This window comes from Vanacampus margaritifer, chromosome 2 (genome assembly GCF_051991255.1).
Source record: "Vanacampus margaritifer isolate UIUO_Vmar chromosome 2, RoL_Vmar_1.0, whole genome shotgun sequence".
Lineage (NCBI taxonomy): Eukaryota > Metazoa > Chordata > Actinopteri > Syngnathiformes > Syngnathidae > Vanacampus > Vanacampus margaritifer.
Genome location: NC_135433.1, coordinates 31387374 through 31400545, shown reverse-complemented (window position 1 = coordinate 31400545; position 13172 = coordinate 31387374). Strand labels below are relative to the sequence as shown.

Sequence of the window (13172 nt, the reverse complement as noted above, 5' to 3'; positions counted from 1 at the left end):
TTTTTTTTTTTATAACTAATACAAGTTAAAATAAACAACATTGCACATCCGCTTATAACTGGCGATGTGGCTGTGTTCAGAAACAACCAATCACATTCAAACTCATGTTAAGTTGGAGTAAGCAAACACCTGCAGGCTGCAACCACTTTAAATCTGACGTTTGACCTCTGATTAACCCTGAATAAAGTTGAGCTATTCTAGTATGCTTTTTTTTTTTTTGTTATCCCGTGGTCCACAGAAAGCTCCCGCAGCATCAGAGGGATCTCATTGTTCAAAGGTTTCAGTCAGGGGAATGGTAGGCATTAAATAGAGTATAGCATGGAACACAATGGTGACAATCATCAAGTGGAGTAAATATGCACAGTATTGACATAATCAAAAAACTAGTCAAGAGGCCAATAGCAAGGAGCTGCTGAATTTTCTGGCAAGTACTGGCTGTTGAGCACATATCACAACAATCTCCCATCTTCTTCAAATGTCTGGGCTGTAGTGTAGGTGCAAGACAGAAGTCTCATTTGGTGAAGAAAATCATTCAAAGCCCAGCTACATTTTGCAAGAAAACATTTTAAATCTCCCAACCCAAGTGCATGTGGGAAAATGTGTTCTGTTTGAAATTAAGGTTGAATTTTTCTTTTAAATCCATAATTCCAAAAGGTACCGTATGTTTGGTTTTGCAAACACAACACACTACTCGTCACCAAAAGAAAGGCAAACCTTGCTCTTTTGGGGGGGGAATGAACAGTTCCAAATACCAGCCAGTGTTGGCTCAAAGTATTTTACCAAAAGACGATAAGCTTTTGAAATGGTCCAGCCTGAATCCAACTGTACATATGTTGGGTGATTTGAAGAAGGCTGCTCACAGTAAATAAGTGTCCCTAGCAATCTGCACCATTTGGAAACTTTTAGTAAAAAGTGGTCAAATATTGCCACATCATGATGTGCCATACTGATAGACTCCAGAACAAAACAACTCACTGTTTTAATTAAAGCCAACAAGGCTATAAAAAAGTCTTAATTTGAGGGTGTGCATATTTATGCAACTAGGTTATTGTACAGGAATTTTTTTTTTCAACCTTAAAGATTTCCATAAATTTTTAAATTGATTTGTGCAGTTTATAGAATATATGAAAAGGGTAGAAGAGGTTTTGGAATTATGTGTGTGTTGTTTTTTTAACATCACAAAATCCGGGAATTAGAACAGGCGCGTGTAAACTTTTTATATCCATTTTATTAATAAAAAAAAAAAACATAAAAGAAAAAAACAATCACCCACTATTCGTGCTCATCCGCACTCAAAATGTATTTATTATTTCTAAACAGGTGTGTCTTTTTCATGATTACTGGCCCTGGTCCTGGAAGACTGCTGCTCATTTACCCATTCCAGTCATACAGTATGTCCCTATGCTAGCCAGGGAGTTGAACCTGTGGACCCTTGGTCACAGAGCACATTCTCTGCCCTATACACCTCTGTTAAGCTTTAATCTAAACGGGTAAAAGTCATGCAAAGAAAAAAACTTTGGATTGCATGAACCGCTGACTTTATCTTTCTCGGGAAAATCAAAACAATATATTTTTCTAAGACTGCTTAATTTGCTATCACAGTATTAGCTACTACTTTCACATTGTGGTCCTTGGTTATTTTTGTTATAGGTGTTTGACACATTTGGTAGCTCTGTTATACTGTAGGGTGTGTTGAACAGTGGTTTTGTCTATCGATCGCAAGCTGCACTGCAGTTTTGAAGATTTCTTAGTTGTAGAGTAGTTCCCTAAAATGTTAGATTTAATGTTAGTGTTATTTAGCATGGTTACTTGAGTTAGTTTGGACTGGTTTAAAATGAATCCGACCCTAACAGAGCATGCAGGTTAGTTATAAGCGGGGGACCAGTGGCATTTCGTTAGATCATTTTTATTATTATTTCGCCTTAGATTTATAACAAATCAACTGTCATTTCTGAAATTACGATCTGATCTTTGTATTTCTTTTCTCCCATCTATAAGAGGGTGAGCCCAGACGTCCAGTCTACCACCATGTACCTGTGTGGGGCAGCCATGATGGAAGAGAGTCCTACCTAACTCTAGCCCTGGAGGTGACTCTGATGGGCATGGGCCAACAAAGGATAATGCCAGAGGGCCTCTATGCTCAGGACAAGGTATGAAAGTCCTAAAGTGCAGACTGTCATATACTGTTCACTTTTTTCCCCTATCATCATGGCATCTTGTTCTCTGGGAGGAGGGGGGGACAAAAAAACAGATGCATAAAGTCGATATTTCATCCAGAACGATTTTTAAAAGATTACTCAGACGATACAGTATTTCCACAAAAAGTCAAAATGTTTTTGTTGGAACATTGTGTATTGATCATGTACTGTACAGAATATTGTGCAATGTGTTTAACCTTTGAATCTTGTATGGTGTGTTGTCGTGTAGGTGTGCCGCAATGAAGAGCAAATTGTAACAAAGCTGCAAGAGCTAGAGCTGGACGACGTGCTGGTCCAGACCCTCCGGAAACAGGCCATACAGTTACTAGAAGGTACAACAATCAACAAACATTGGACGTGGTGTTGTAATCATTTTACAATGTTTGTCCCATATCACGCGTATTCTAAATGCAAATACACTCCCCTCCAAAAGTATTGGAACAGTGAGGCCAATTCATTTCTTTTTGCAAATTGGGTTTGGCATCAAATGATGAATATGACACAAGATTAATTATTTATTGACATATGGATCAGATAAATACGATAGCGTATTAAGGCCACGTATAAACATATTTTTTTAGAAGGCGAGGGCAATATTCCAGGGAAAAAAACCTTGCTAATTTACCACTTTCTAAACTCGCAAATTTCCGAGTTTTTTTCTCGCAAATTTGCGACTTTATAAAGTCGCAAATTTGCGAGTTTATAAAGTGGCAAATTTCTCGTAAGTTTCTGAGTTTTTTTCTCGCAAATTTGCGACTTTATTAAATGGCAAATTGCGACTAAATAGTAGCAGATTTGCAAGAGAAAAAATCTGAAATTTACGAGAAATACACGTAGCGTAGCCATAGTCTAATCATGTGAGGATTCGTTGGTGGTTAATGGGACACTGTTTATAAAATGAAAAGGCAGGATGGAGACGGATTTATTTTTAAATTAAAACTTTACTCGTCATTCACCGCAGCCAGAGCGACAGCACTTCCTGATCCCCCATCAGGTGACTAACACTATCCAATCAGATGCTAGCATACCATAGGTAAATAAATACAAGTCAATGACGGAGAGCAGCAGATTCGCCACAATGAATGTTGTGTAAATAATAATTCCAGAAACATAAATGTACAAGTAAATATACATTTTAATAAATTAATTTAAATGTTTGATCGTCCGGGTGTGGACCTTCACAAAGCAAGGCGTCTTTGTCGCTTTCCAGTGGCCGTAACACAAGGCTTCAAAGAGCGAATGCTTAACATGATATGGTTAATCTCTGCTAAAGCAATTGCTATATCTTTATTTGGAAACCCGACCGAGAAGTATTGGCACAAACAATCGAGTAGTACACTACGTGTATTTCTCGTAGTTCTTGAGTTTTTTCTTGCAAATCTGCCACCATATAAAGTCGCAAACTTTGCGACAAAAAAACTCGTAAATTTGCGAGTTTATAAAGTGGCAAATTTGTGACTTTTTTTCTCCGAATATTGCCCCCACCCTCTAAAAAATATATATATTTATACGTGGCCCTAATATGCCGTCGAAGATAAACAACTTGGTTAACATAACTTTTTTCCACGTGACTTTTCTTTCTACAGCAAAAATAAAATCACCCCCCCCAAAAAAAGAGTCTCCCTTCCAATAGTTTTGGTGGCAAGTGAATGTAAAACTTTTTGTCTTTTAAAGATGAGAATGATTTATTTTCTGCATCTATGCAGCTGGTCCATTCAGCGGTCTAGGTGAGGTCATCCACAGGGAGAGTGTTCCTATGCACACTTTTGCCAAGTACCTCTTTTCTGCACTGCTGCCGCATGATGCGGACCTGGCATATAAAGTGGCCCTCCGTGCCATGAGGTCAGACTTTTTAACCACTGTGCTTGTATACTTTGAGTTCACATTTTGTTCTATCAAATGTTGATGCGCTGCCTGTTAAATTGTTTAAAGAAGCCTGGGTCTCAGTGCAGTCTGTGAGTGATACATATGATTAATATGTGATTTCTCTCCAGGAATTTGACCATTATGCTATGAAATAGTCTGTGAAACTTGCATAACTATATATGCTCAGCGTGTTTCCGAACACAGGAACAAAATAAAGCTGTGTTATATGATACATTCTGAGGTCCTCGGCACGTTCTTGAAATGCTGCTTCAGCTTCAATATAATTAAATTGAAGTTAGTTAGTCAGTTAGCTGCAAGTGATGGCAAACGGATGTCTATGCCATATCTTTTAGTACTGTACTGACAGCATAATACTTTGTACTTGGTCGTAACGACTGAATAAGCCAACTCTGTTTTAATGCAATGACACTTATCAACATCTTAAAAAAAGAGTTGATCATGTATGATGTTTTTTTTATTTTTATGAAAATGACCATTATGTTAATTAGAGCTGGTACCCAAAATTCAAATTTGCTATTCATTTACCGTTTAAGCAGTAAATTCTGAATCAACTTGAATGGGTTACTAATTGTACTTTTGCCAAAAACACCTCATAGTCCAAAAAAATGACAAATCCAGTTGATATCATAACGGTAAATGGAGTGTACTTATATAGCGCTTTATCTACACCGTATGTTGTCCAAATCACTTAACCAAGCTTCATATTCACACACACACACGCACAAACACACACACACACTCTCTCTTTTGATTAAGTTTTAAATCGAGTAGTGAAGCGAAGTAACCCCAAATGTGTTAATACACTGCCTAAAAGGGCTTTATTGACTAATTTAATGAGCTGACTAAACATTCTCATTCACATGCAAACGTACTATGTCACATGTATTCATTGCGTTGCCATCCTAAGATTCCTATGACTCTAGTACACACTACAATTTGCTATGGTATTCTCACTAGAATTCAAATATTCTGATTCTGCATTTGTTTTTAACGGCCAGTTCTCATTGCAATTCGAGTTACCACCAATTCATGCACAGCACCATTGTTAATAGATGTGATCTTCGTAATCCTGTGAATTGTATGAAACCGAAGTTGTGCATTTTCTTCCTTAGGTTGCCAGTCCTGGAGTCATCTGCAGGCTCCGGGGATGTCGGTCACCCTCATCATGGCATTTCCATCGTTCCAAGTAGATATCCACGCTGGTTCACTCTCGGACACTTGGAGTCACAGCAGTGTGAGCTCGCTTCCACTATGCTAACTGCTGCTAAAGGTACAGTCCTGGCTACAACGAGTGTCATTTTAAGATTGCAAATCAAAATCTTAACATTAGTGTTGCTTCTCGTCTGTAGGTGACATGTTGAGATTGCGAACAGTTCTGGAAGCCATCCAGAAAAACATCCACTCTTCTTCCTTAATCTTTAAACTAGCCCAGGATGCCTTCAAAATTGCGACACCTGCAGACAGCCCGCCTGATATCACGTTGCTCAATGTGGCCTTGGAGCTAGGACTTCAGGTAGCGTGTGTGGGTTTGTGTGTGCCTGTGGCTGTGCATGCACACGTGTCCTGTATGTGCCTGTGTGTTTGTGAGTTTTACGACATACCTGTAATTCTCCAATATGAGGTGGCCATGACACACTGTGCTTAACCTAGGGTTGTACTTTCCAAACTTCAACAGCCTCACAATATTTGCTAAATGCAAAATAAATCAGTGAGCTTTGGCACAATAGACACGCTGTTCTCTAGGAAGAGAGGGATCTGGATCAAATATATTGGATAAAAAAGGTTTTTGCTAGAAAGATACTGCATAGTAAGAAATAAACTTGACATGATGAGGTTTGACATCAATGCTCATAAAGCGGATGAGATCCAGATGAGATTGGTGTGTTGTTGTTTTTGTCCTAACTGTTTTTACTTGTAATTAAATGCTTTAATTGTGCAGTATTATTATTATTATTATTTTCCTTTTGGATTGGCAATTTTGGACCCCTGCATATACAGTATGTATATACTTACAGAGTATATTCAAATCCTATTCGATTTGAGTATATAATTTTTGATATTATATATTTTTTTATTTATCATTATTTTTTTGTTTTTTTATTTATTTTATTTTTTATTTAGATTATTATTATATTTCTTTATTTGTATATTATACATTCAAGAGACGTGTAACTCTTTTGATGTTGCACGGGTATGATGGGGAAACTCACAGATGTAAAAAATGCCCAATTGAACTTCAATTTTTGTTCCCTTTGTACACCGTTGCGGGATCATCTTGTCCATATTCCTGTTGCAGGTGATGAGGATGACTCTGTCCACTCTCAACTGGAGAAGGCGAGAGATGGTCCGCTGGCTGGTAACCTGTGCCACTGAAGTCGGTACGTTGAACATTTACCCTCCCCTCACCAACAGCAGGCAAACAAAATCTGCATTAAGTGTTCCTTATCATGTGAACATCAACAATTATTGGATTATGTACTAACTAGCTTGACCTTAATGATGCAAATAGCTCTTCACGTTCTCAATTAAGAAATACTTTTGTTTTTTATTATAATGGGAAACTCACTCAAAAGAAACTCCAAAAAATGTAATAAAACAAATATACACCATATATCCTCAAATATCGGCCTTCTCTTTAACACCTCACATGGGGCCTCATCTATATCAAATAAAGACCTGTCCCCAATTTGATATCTCCTTTATTTCCTCTTGGGAAAGGTGGCACCAATGTAATAATATATATAATATATAATATAATATAATATATATATATATATATATATATATATATATATATTATTATTATATAATATATATATATATATATATATATATATATATATATATATATATATATATATATATATATATATATACACATTACATTAAATATAAACTAAATATAGCCACTTAAAGGTTGAAGAGGGGCCAGAATTTTTCATCAGTGCTACTTGGGGGGGGGGGGCACATAGAACCACGCACATCCCAACGAGATGTATGACAAAAATGTTATTTACTGAAAATATGGACACAATTTGTGCATATGTGCAAAACACGTGCTCTTAATATATTTCATTTTTCATAATACATTTCTCATTCAAGGATGGCACAAAACTGCTTGAAAAACAAACCGTTAGGTGCTAAAACAAATTTTGTGCATTTTTCACAAAAATAAATACACTCAAAAATTTTGTATTACTGTACTGACATACTGTTTGTCCTGCATATCATTCCAAATCTGTAAAATCTTTTTTAGGCCTTCTCGTGTTTTAGTATAGGGCAGTATAAGATCCAGTGTATACGTGCAAACTAATTCTGCCATCTCGTGGTGAATAGTGATATTACAAATTAAAACTACAATCGACAGTTTGGCACACCCCCTTTGCTCACGGCTGTTTTACTGGATTTTGACTGATTTTTCAAAGCCCACAGAATATTGTGTTCTATTGCTATGAAAATATGGAACCTACCAAAAGAAAGATCTCTTCTTTCATCAGGAAAAAAAATAAATTTGTATCTGTTTCCATTTTGCAGCAATGAGCATTAGAATATAGCTAAATTTCATCATTATTCACAAACCTGTTGAAAACAGTGGGGGGGGGAGCTTGTTGCAACATGGCCCTGGCTGATCTCTTATACTCTGGTCCCACCTGCTGGCACATTTTTTTGGAATAACTACCACTGCTTGAAGTCACCTCTTCAGGTCAGAGGCTGCATCAAAGCCTTCTGTATACTCTAGTATAAAAAAAGTATAAATATGTTTTGGGGACCGTGGCAATATTTAAAATAGAACGTATTTATACGTTTTTGGTAGCAAACGAGTTAAAAACAATTATAACAGTATACATTTTCACTCATCTTCCTATTCTCAGCAGGTCCCTATGCCCTGCAAATAGTGGTGGAACACACAAATATCTTCTTCCTCTGCTTTTTTCTCAGGTCTCCGTGCTCTGGTGAGCATTTTGCAGAGCTGGTACACTCTCTTCACTCCCACCGAGGCCACCAGCATCGTCGCGGCCACCGTCATGTCCCACAACACCATCCTGCGCCTCAGCCTGGATTACCCGCAACGAGAGGAGCTGGCCAGTTGCGCCAGGACGCTGGCGCTCCAGTGCGCCATGAAGGACCCCCAGAACTGCGCCCTGTCCGCTCTGACTCTCTGCGAGAAGGACCACATCGCCTTTGAGACGGCCTACCAGATCGTGATCGACGCGGCGTCCACCGGGATGACGTACTCGCAGCTCTTCACCATCGCCAGGTACATGGAGCACAGAGGCTACCCATTGCGCTCGTTTAAACTGGCCTCCCTCGCCATGACGCACTTGAACCTGGCTTACAACCAGGATACGCACCCGGCCATTAATGACGTCCTGTGGGCCTGCGCGCTCAGTCACTCGCTGGGGAAAAACGAGCTGGCCGCAATTATTCCCCTGGTGGTGAAGAGCGTGCACTGCGCCACCGTGCTGTCTGATATCCTGCGGCGGTGCACCATGACGGCACCGGGTCTCGCCGGCATTCCCGGCAGAAGGAACTCCGGGAAGCTGATGTCGACAGACAAGGCGCCTCTGCGACAGCTGCTGGACGCCACCATCTCGGCGTACATCAACACTACGCACTCTCGACTCACGCACATCAGCCCGCGGCACTACGGCGAGTTCATCGAGTTCCTGAGCAAAGCACGGGAAACTTTCCTGTTGGCGCAGGACGGCCACATTCAGTTTGCCCAGTTCATAGACAACCTCAAACAAATCTACAAGGGCAAAAAGAAACTCATGATGCTGGTCAGGGAACGATTCGGTTGACCCCAGATAACCCCTTCATCCTCTTCAGGAAGTAGTTTGTCGTATATATTTCTATTTAAAATAATTTTGAACTCCTTGTGTTTTTACATCTTAAGTTGAGCCATTTGTTGACAAACATTTTTCTTATTCCAATGTTATGTTTTTGTTTTTTGGAATGTGAACCAGGAAGTGTTTGCAGTGCATTGCTCTACTTCGCTGAAAACTGCTAAGAGGGCAAAATGCTCAAGATGTCAAAGATAAACAACAAAACGCAGCTTTTTTTGCCCACTCCCAACGAATGTTAAATTACACGTGAGAAAAAAAAAGTCATACGATTGTGAAAAGCAGAACTAGCTTTCATTTGTATGTGGCTTGTACAACAACAACAAAAAACATTAGTTGACAGGCTAATGTGGGCTTGAGTGGAAGTGGAAGAAACTTTAAAAAAAAAAAAAAAAAAAAAACACTGAGGATGAAAAGTGTTACTATCATACCTCAACAGTCTTATTAGCTTTAATGTCCCTGTTGATAAAACATTTTGTTTCATCCAGGGCGTATAATTAGAGAGGGCGAGCCACAACAACAGTGCGGTGAAAAAATTCCAAAGACTTAACCAAAAGCCGTGTAAACATTCAGTACAGGTGTCAGAAGAGCTGTTGTATTTGTATTTTCCATCCATGCGCACACTTACTATAAATTGGAGTTGATCTCGTCAAATTGTCCCACTTAATCGAAATGCTTTGGACAGTCTGACTATTTTTCGCATGTCGTCTGCTATTTCGTTGGAAAGTTTGAGATTGATTTGGGTCTTGTTGATAATCAGCGACTGTTCCCTCTGCATGTAGCTAAAGTGTTCTTTCCATCATTAGATCTGTTGTGGGAACTTGAGAATTTCCCAACTAAACTTCCTCTTTGAAACTAGTCAATATAGTTGTGACACACAACCCAGACAAGGAATGGGATTTGTTACAAATCAACAACAAAAATAATTTTAGACAAGCCTAAAAAGAAATCTTTAACAGCACTAACAATATTGCATCAAATATGATGTGCTTCTAATACGACTTGAAATCTCAACATGGGCCATCATTTTCCTGATAGATTCAACGTCACTCTAAAAATAGTTCATAGTTTGACATGGAAAAAAATAAAAAAAATTTGAGCTGATGTTATTGGCATTATTGGAACTTTGTTCATTCTGCAGCTATATTCCATCATTCATATTCCGAAATGTCATTATACGAGCACTTCACACAAATACCTCTTCAGTACGTTCCTGCCGGTTTCAGCATTTACTTCATTTATTTATTGATGTTCGCTAACTCTGCATGATGACGAGCGGCCGTCATCATGCCTGTGAGCTTGACAGGAGGATTTTAAAAAAGGGACTTTTTTTTTTTTATTACATTCCATCTAAGGTGATTTTCTATGTCACTGTATCCATTTTTTTCTTCTTCTTCTTTTAATTGAAGAAACAAGAATGAAAAAGAAAACAAGAGGCTAAACTTAGTTCTCAGGGACATCACTTAATGAAACAAAACAAAACAAAATAGTAGCATTAAGCATTTAAAATATTGTAAATATTAAAGTGTCAATTCAGAAAATTGTAAAATTATAATTATTTATGATAAGTATGTTGTGTTTGTTTTGTTGGTTTTGTTTTGGGGGGTTTACTTGAACTGTTTTGGATGTGGGGGATTTGACAGCATTTTTGTAAGAGCAAAGACTTTTCTCAGGTGCTCCTGTGTACATTTCTGTTTTCTATATTTTACTCTTTTTGTTTGTACCTTTTTTTCCCCTTCTTTTTTGTTTTAGATTTGCAAAGACAAAAAAAGCCCCCCCCCCCCCCCCAAAAAAAAAAAAAGTCATGTAAGTTGAGGAAAATGGGCACAGATACATACTTAAACCTGACTATGCAGAACCACTTGGACGGGCCTCTAAAGATGGCTCCTTAAGTGTGCAAGATAAGACGCAGTGGATTGAACCACTATTAGAGAGGCGGCCAAGCTCCAGCCGGCTTTGCAATTGGACAATGTACAAGTCAGGTGACTTGGCTTGGTTGCAGCTTATGGATGAGCGCAAAAAATTGAAACTGGGAAAATGCCTTTCTGACCTATCAATGTACAAAGTATTTTTTGCTTTACTTCTTTGTGGGTTTGATTCAATCAGGACTCAAAAGCCTTTAGTGTCTTCTCAAGGTGTCGTCATGCGGTGGCGCTTATGTAAGAGGACAACACACCTAAACGTCACAAAAAGCAACTATGAACAAACGGGATGGCCTTTTGGATGACCTCGATTCCTTGTTTTTCATTTGTTGTTTAAAATCTTCTGACAAATTGTTTGGTGGTAGGGCTGGGCGATATGGCTGAAAAGTGTATCACGATACAAGTATTTCTTATTAGTCGATATCAATATATTGTTGTTGTTTTTTACTTATTTAGAGTAAGAAAAACAAAAAAATAAAGATACAATAAAATGCAACTATCCAGAGTAAAAATACCATTGAAAATATCCGGCAATAAAACTCCTTGACTTCTACTCCATGTATCCATGCAGATGTTTTTCTTTTTCATTTTCTCGAACAAAGCTAAGCTACACTTCTACTTTGGTTAAGCGGCTTCTTTGGGTGGTCACTTGGTGGCTCAACTGCGCTCCAAAAACATGTTTGTGCTCAAAACCTCCGCTTACGTGCTTGTAAATGTGGCACAAATCAAACAACTACTGTCGCCTCTGTCTACAGCTGTGTATTGATATCGATCAGGTCTCTAACGCGATACACTGATATTTGAATTATCGCCCAGCCCCGTTTGGTCGTGGGCCATCCCTCAAGCCATTTGCCTTGCTGTGTCCAACTTGAATAAGCATCGATGATTTGCAGCAGACTTGATATAGAAGGTGGAATCTTCTGCATGAAGAAAACATCCACTGAAAGAATGAACACATGACTGTGGCATGTAGTTGCGCCAGTTGCTTGAACAGGAAGCTCCAGTAAGCTGCCTTTACCGTGATTCATCTTGTCAAACTGACAGTGTCGTGACTTCCTCCCTCTAGTTTTGTCTGTTTACGCTTGTGGGAGGAAGAGGAGCTTCACGTATTTTTCCACATCCGTTCTTTTTGTCTTTCTTTTGTACTATTTGCTGGTAGCGTTCATTCACTAGTTCACCTACTGTTCTCCCGTTTGTTTTGTTTTGGATTGTTTCTAACTTAGGGGAATATTGAAAGTGTTTGTTGCCTCTTTGTGCTACTGATTATAAAAAGGTATTTCCAGTATTTGTTGCCACAGAAGTATGATAGCTTAACATGAACACTTGTTTAATTTGTTTTGTTTTTTTTGTGCGAATTCTTGAGCTACTGTCTATAAAGCGAGAATTTATTACTATTTATGTATCGCTACTACCATTTTATATTGATTTGTGTTGGACTCAGTGCTTTTCTATGAATAAAGTGTGAAACACGTTACACAGACTTTTTGTCTACTGCTAAAAAAAAAAAAAAGTTAAATCCCACTTGTCACATCCATAGCTAATTTTGGGGGGGGGGCTATTTTGACTAAGAATCCTACTCAAAATTAAAGTGAAAATATGACATACAACTCATAATGTGGCTCGTGGTGTGCATGGCCCTCTTGTACTTATGCACTCCTTCCAATGGCCGTGAACCTGATGAGAAAGTGGAAGATCTCCTGGTGGATTTCCTCCCAGACCAGGATGAGTTTCCGTCATTCCGCTATCTACTCAAATTTATAAAGAACTCTAGAAACAACCACAGCTGGAAATGACCGTACACAGATAAAAATCAAATATAACAACTAAGCTAAAAAAAACAAAACAGCCCAGTTGAAAGGCCAAAAGATGACTTTTAAAAACGGACAATAAGGGAGCTTTTTAATGTGAAGAGGGAGGTCATTCCACAGTACGGGACCAGAAAGCAGGAGATTTAGCCGACCTGAGGCATCAGGAAGTGGTGTAGGGCAGTGGTTCTCAACCGCCGTCCTCGAGTGTGTCTCCCACAGCAAACACAGGTGTTTCAACCGATCAGCTAATCAGCAAGCTCTGCATGAAAGCCTGATAACGAGCCTCAGCTGTGCTGGCTGTCAGAGACATGGAAAACAGGCTGGATAGGGGTACGCGAGAACCGGGGTTGAGAACCAGTGGTGTAGGGATGACGAGGAGGAGTGACCCCAAAATTGAACCCTATGGAACTCTATGAGTTGGACAACCAAGACAGATGAATTACACTATATAACAAAATCAATTTAGTTTTTTATCCAAGTTCTGATTTTGAGAGTGTTTGAGTAATTATTAAC

At 38.8% G+C, this 13172-nt stretch overlaps 1 protein-coding gene across 2 annotated transcripts in view; it reads left to right on the top strand.

Moving 5' to 3' along the window:
• Window positions 1–12325, top strand: part of zswim5 (zinc finger, SWIM-type containing 5) — a 58419-nt gene extending 46094 nt beyond the window's left edge. For both annotated transcript variants that reach the window (XM_077558258.1, XM_077558259.1), the window contains exons 10-16: window positions 1999–2150; window positions 2428–2530; window positions 3905–4040; window positions 5198–5355; window positions 5435–5598; window positions 6382–6463; window positions 8025–12325. In XM_077558258.1, the coding sequence (XP_077414384.1) occupies window positions 1999–2150; window positions 2428–2530; window positions 3905–4040; window positions 5198–5355; window positions 5435–5598; window positions 6382–6463; window positions 8025–8887 (1658 nt within the window). In that variant the 3' untranslated portion in view covers window positions 8888–12325. The remainder of the gene's footprint in view (window positions 1–1998; window positions 2151–2427; window positions 2531–3904; window positions 4041–5197; window positions 5356–5434; window positions 5599–6381; window positions 6464–8024) is intronic.
• Window positions 12326–13172: the final 847 nt, after the last annotated feature.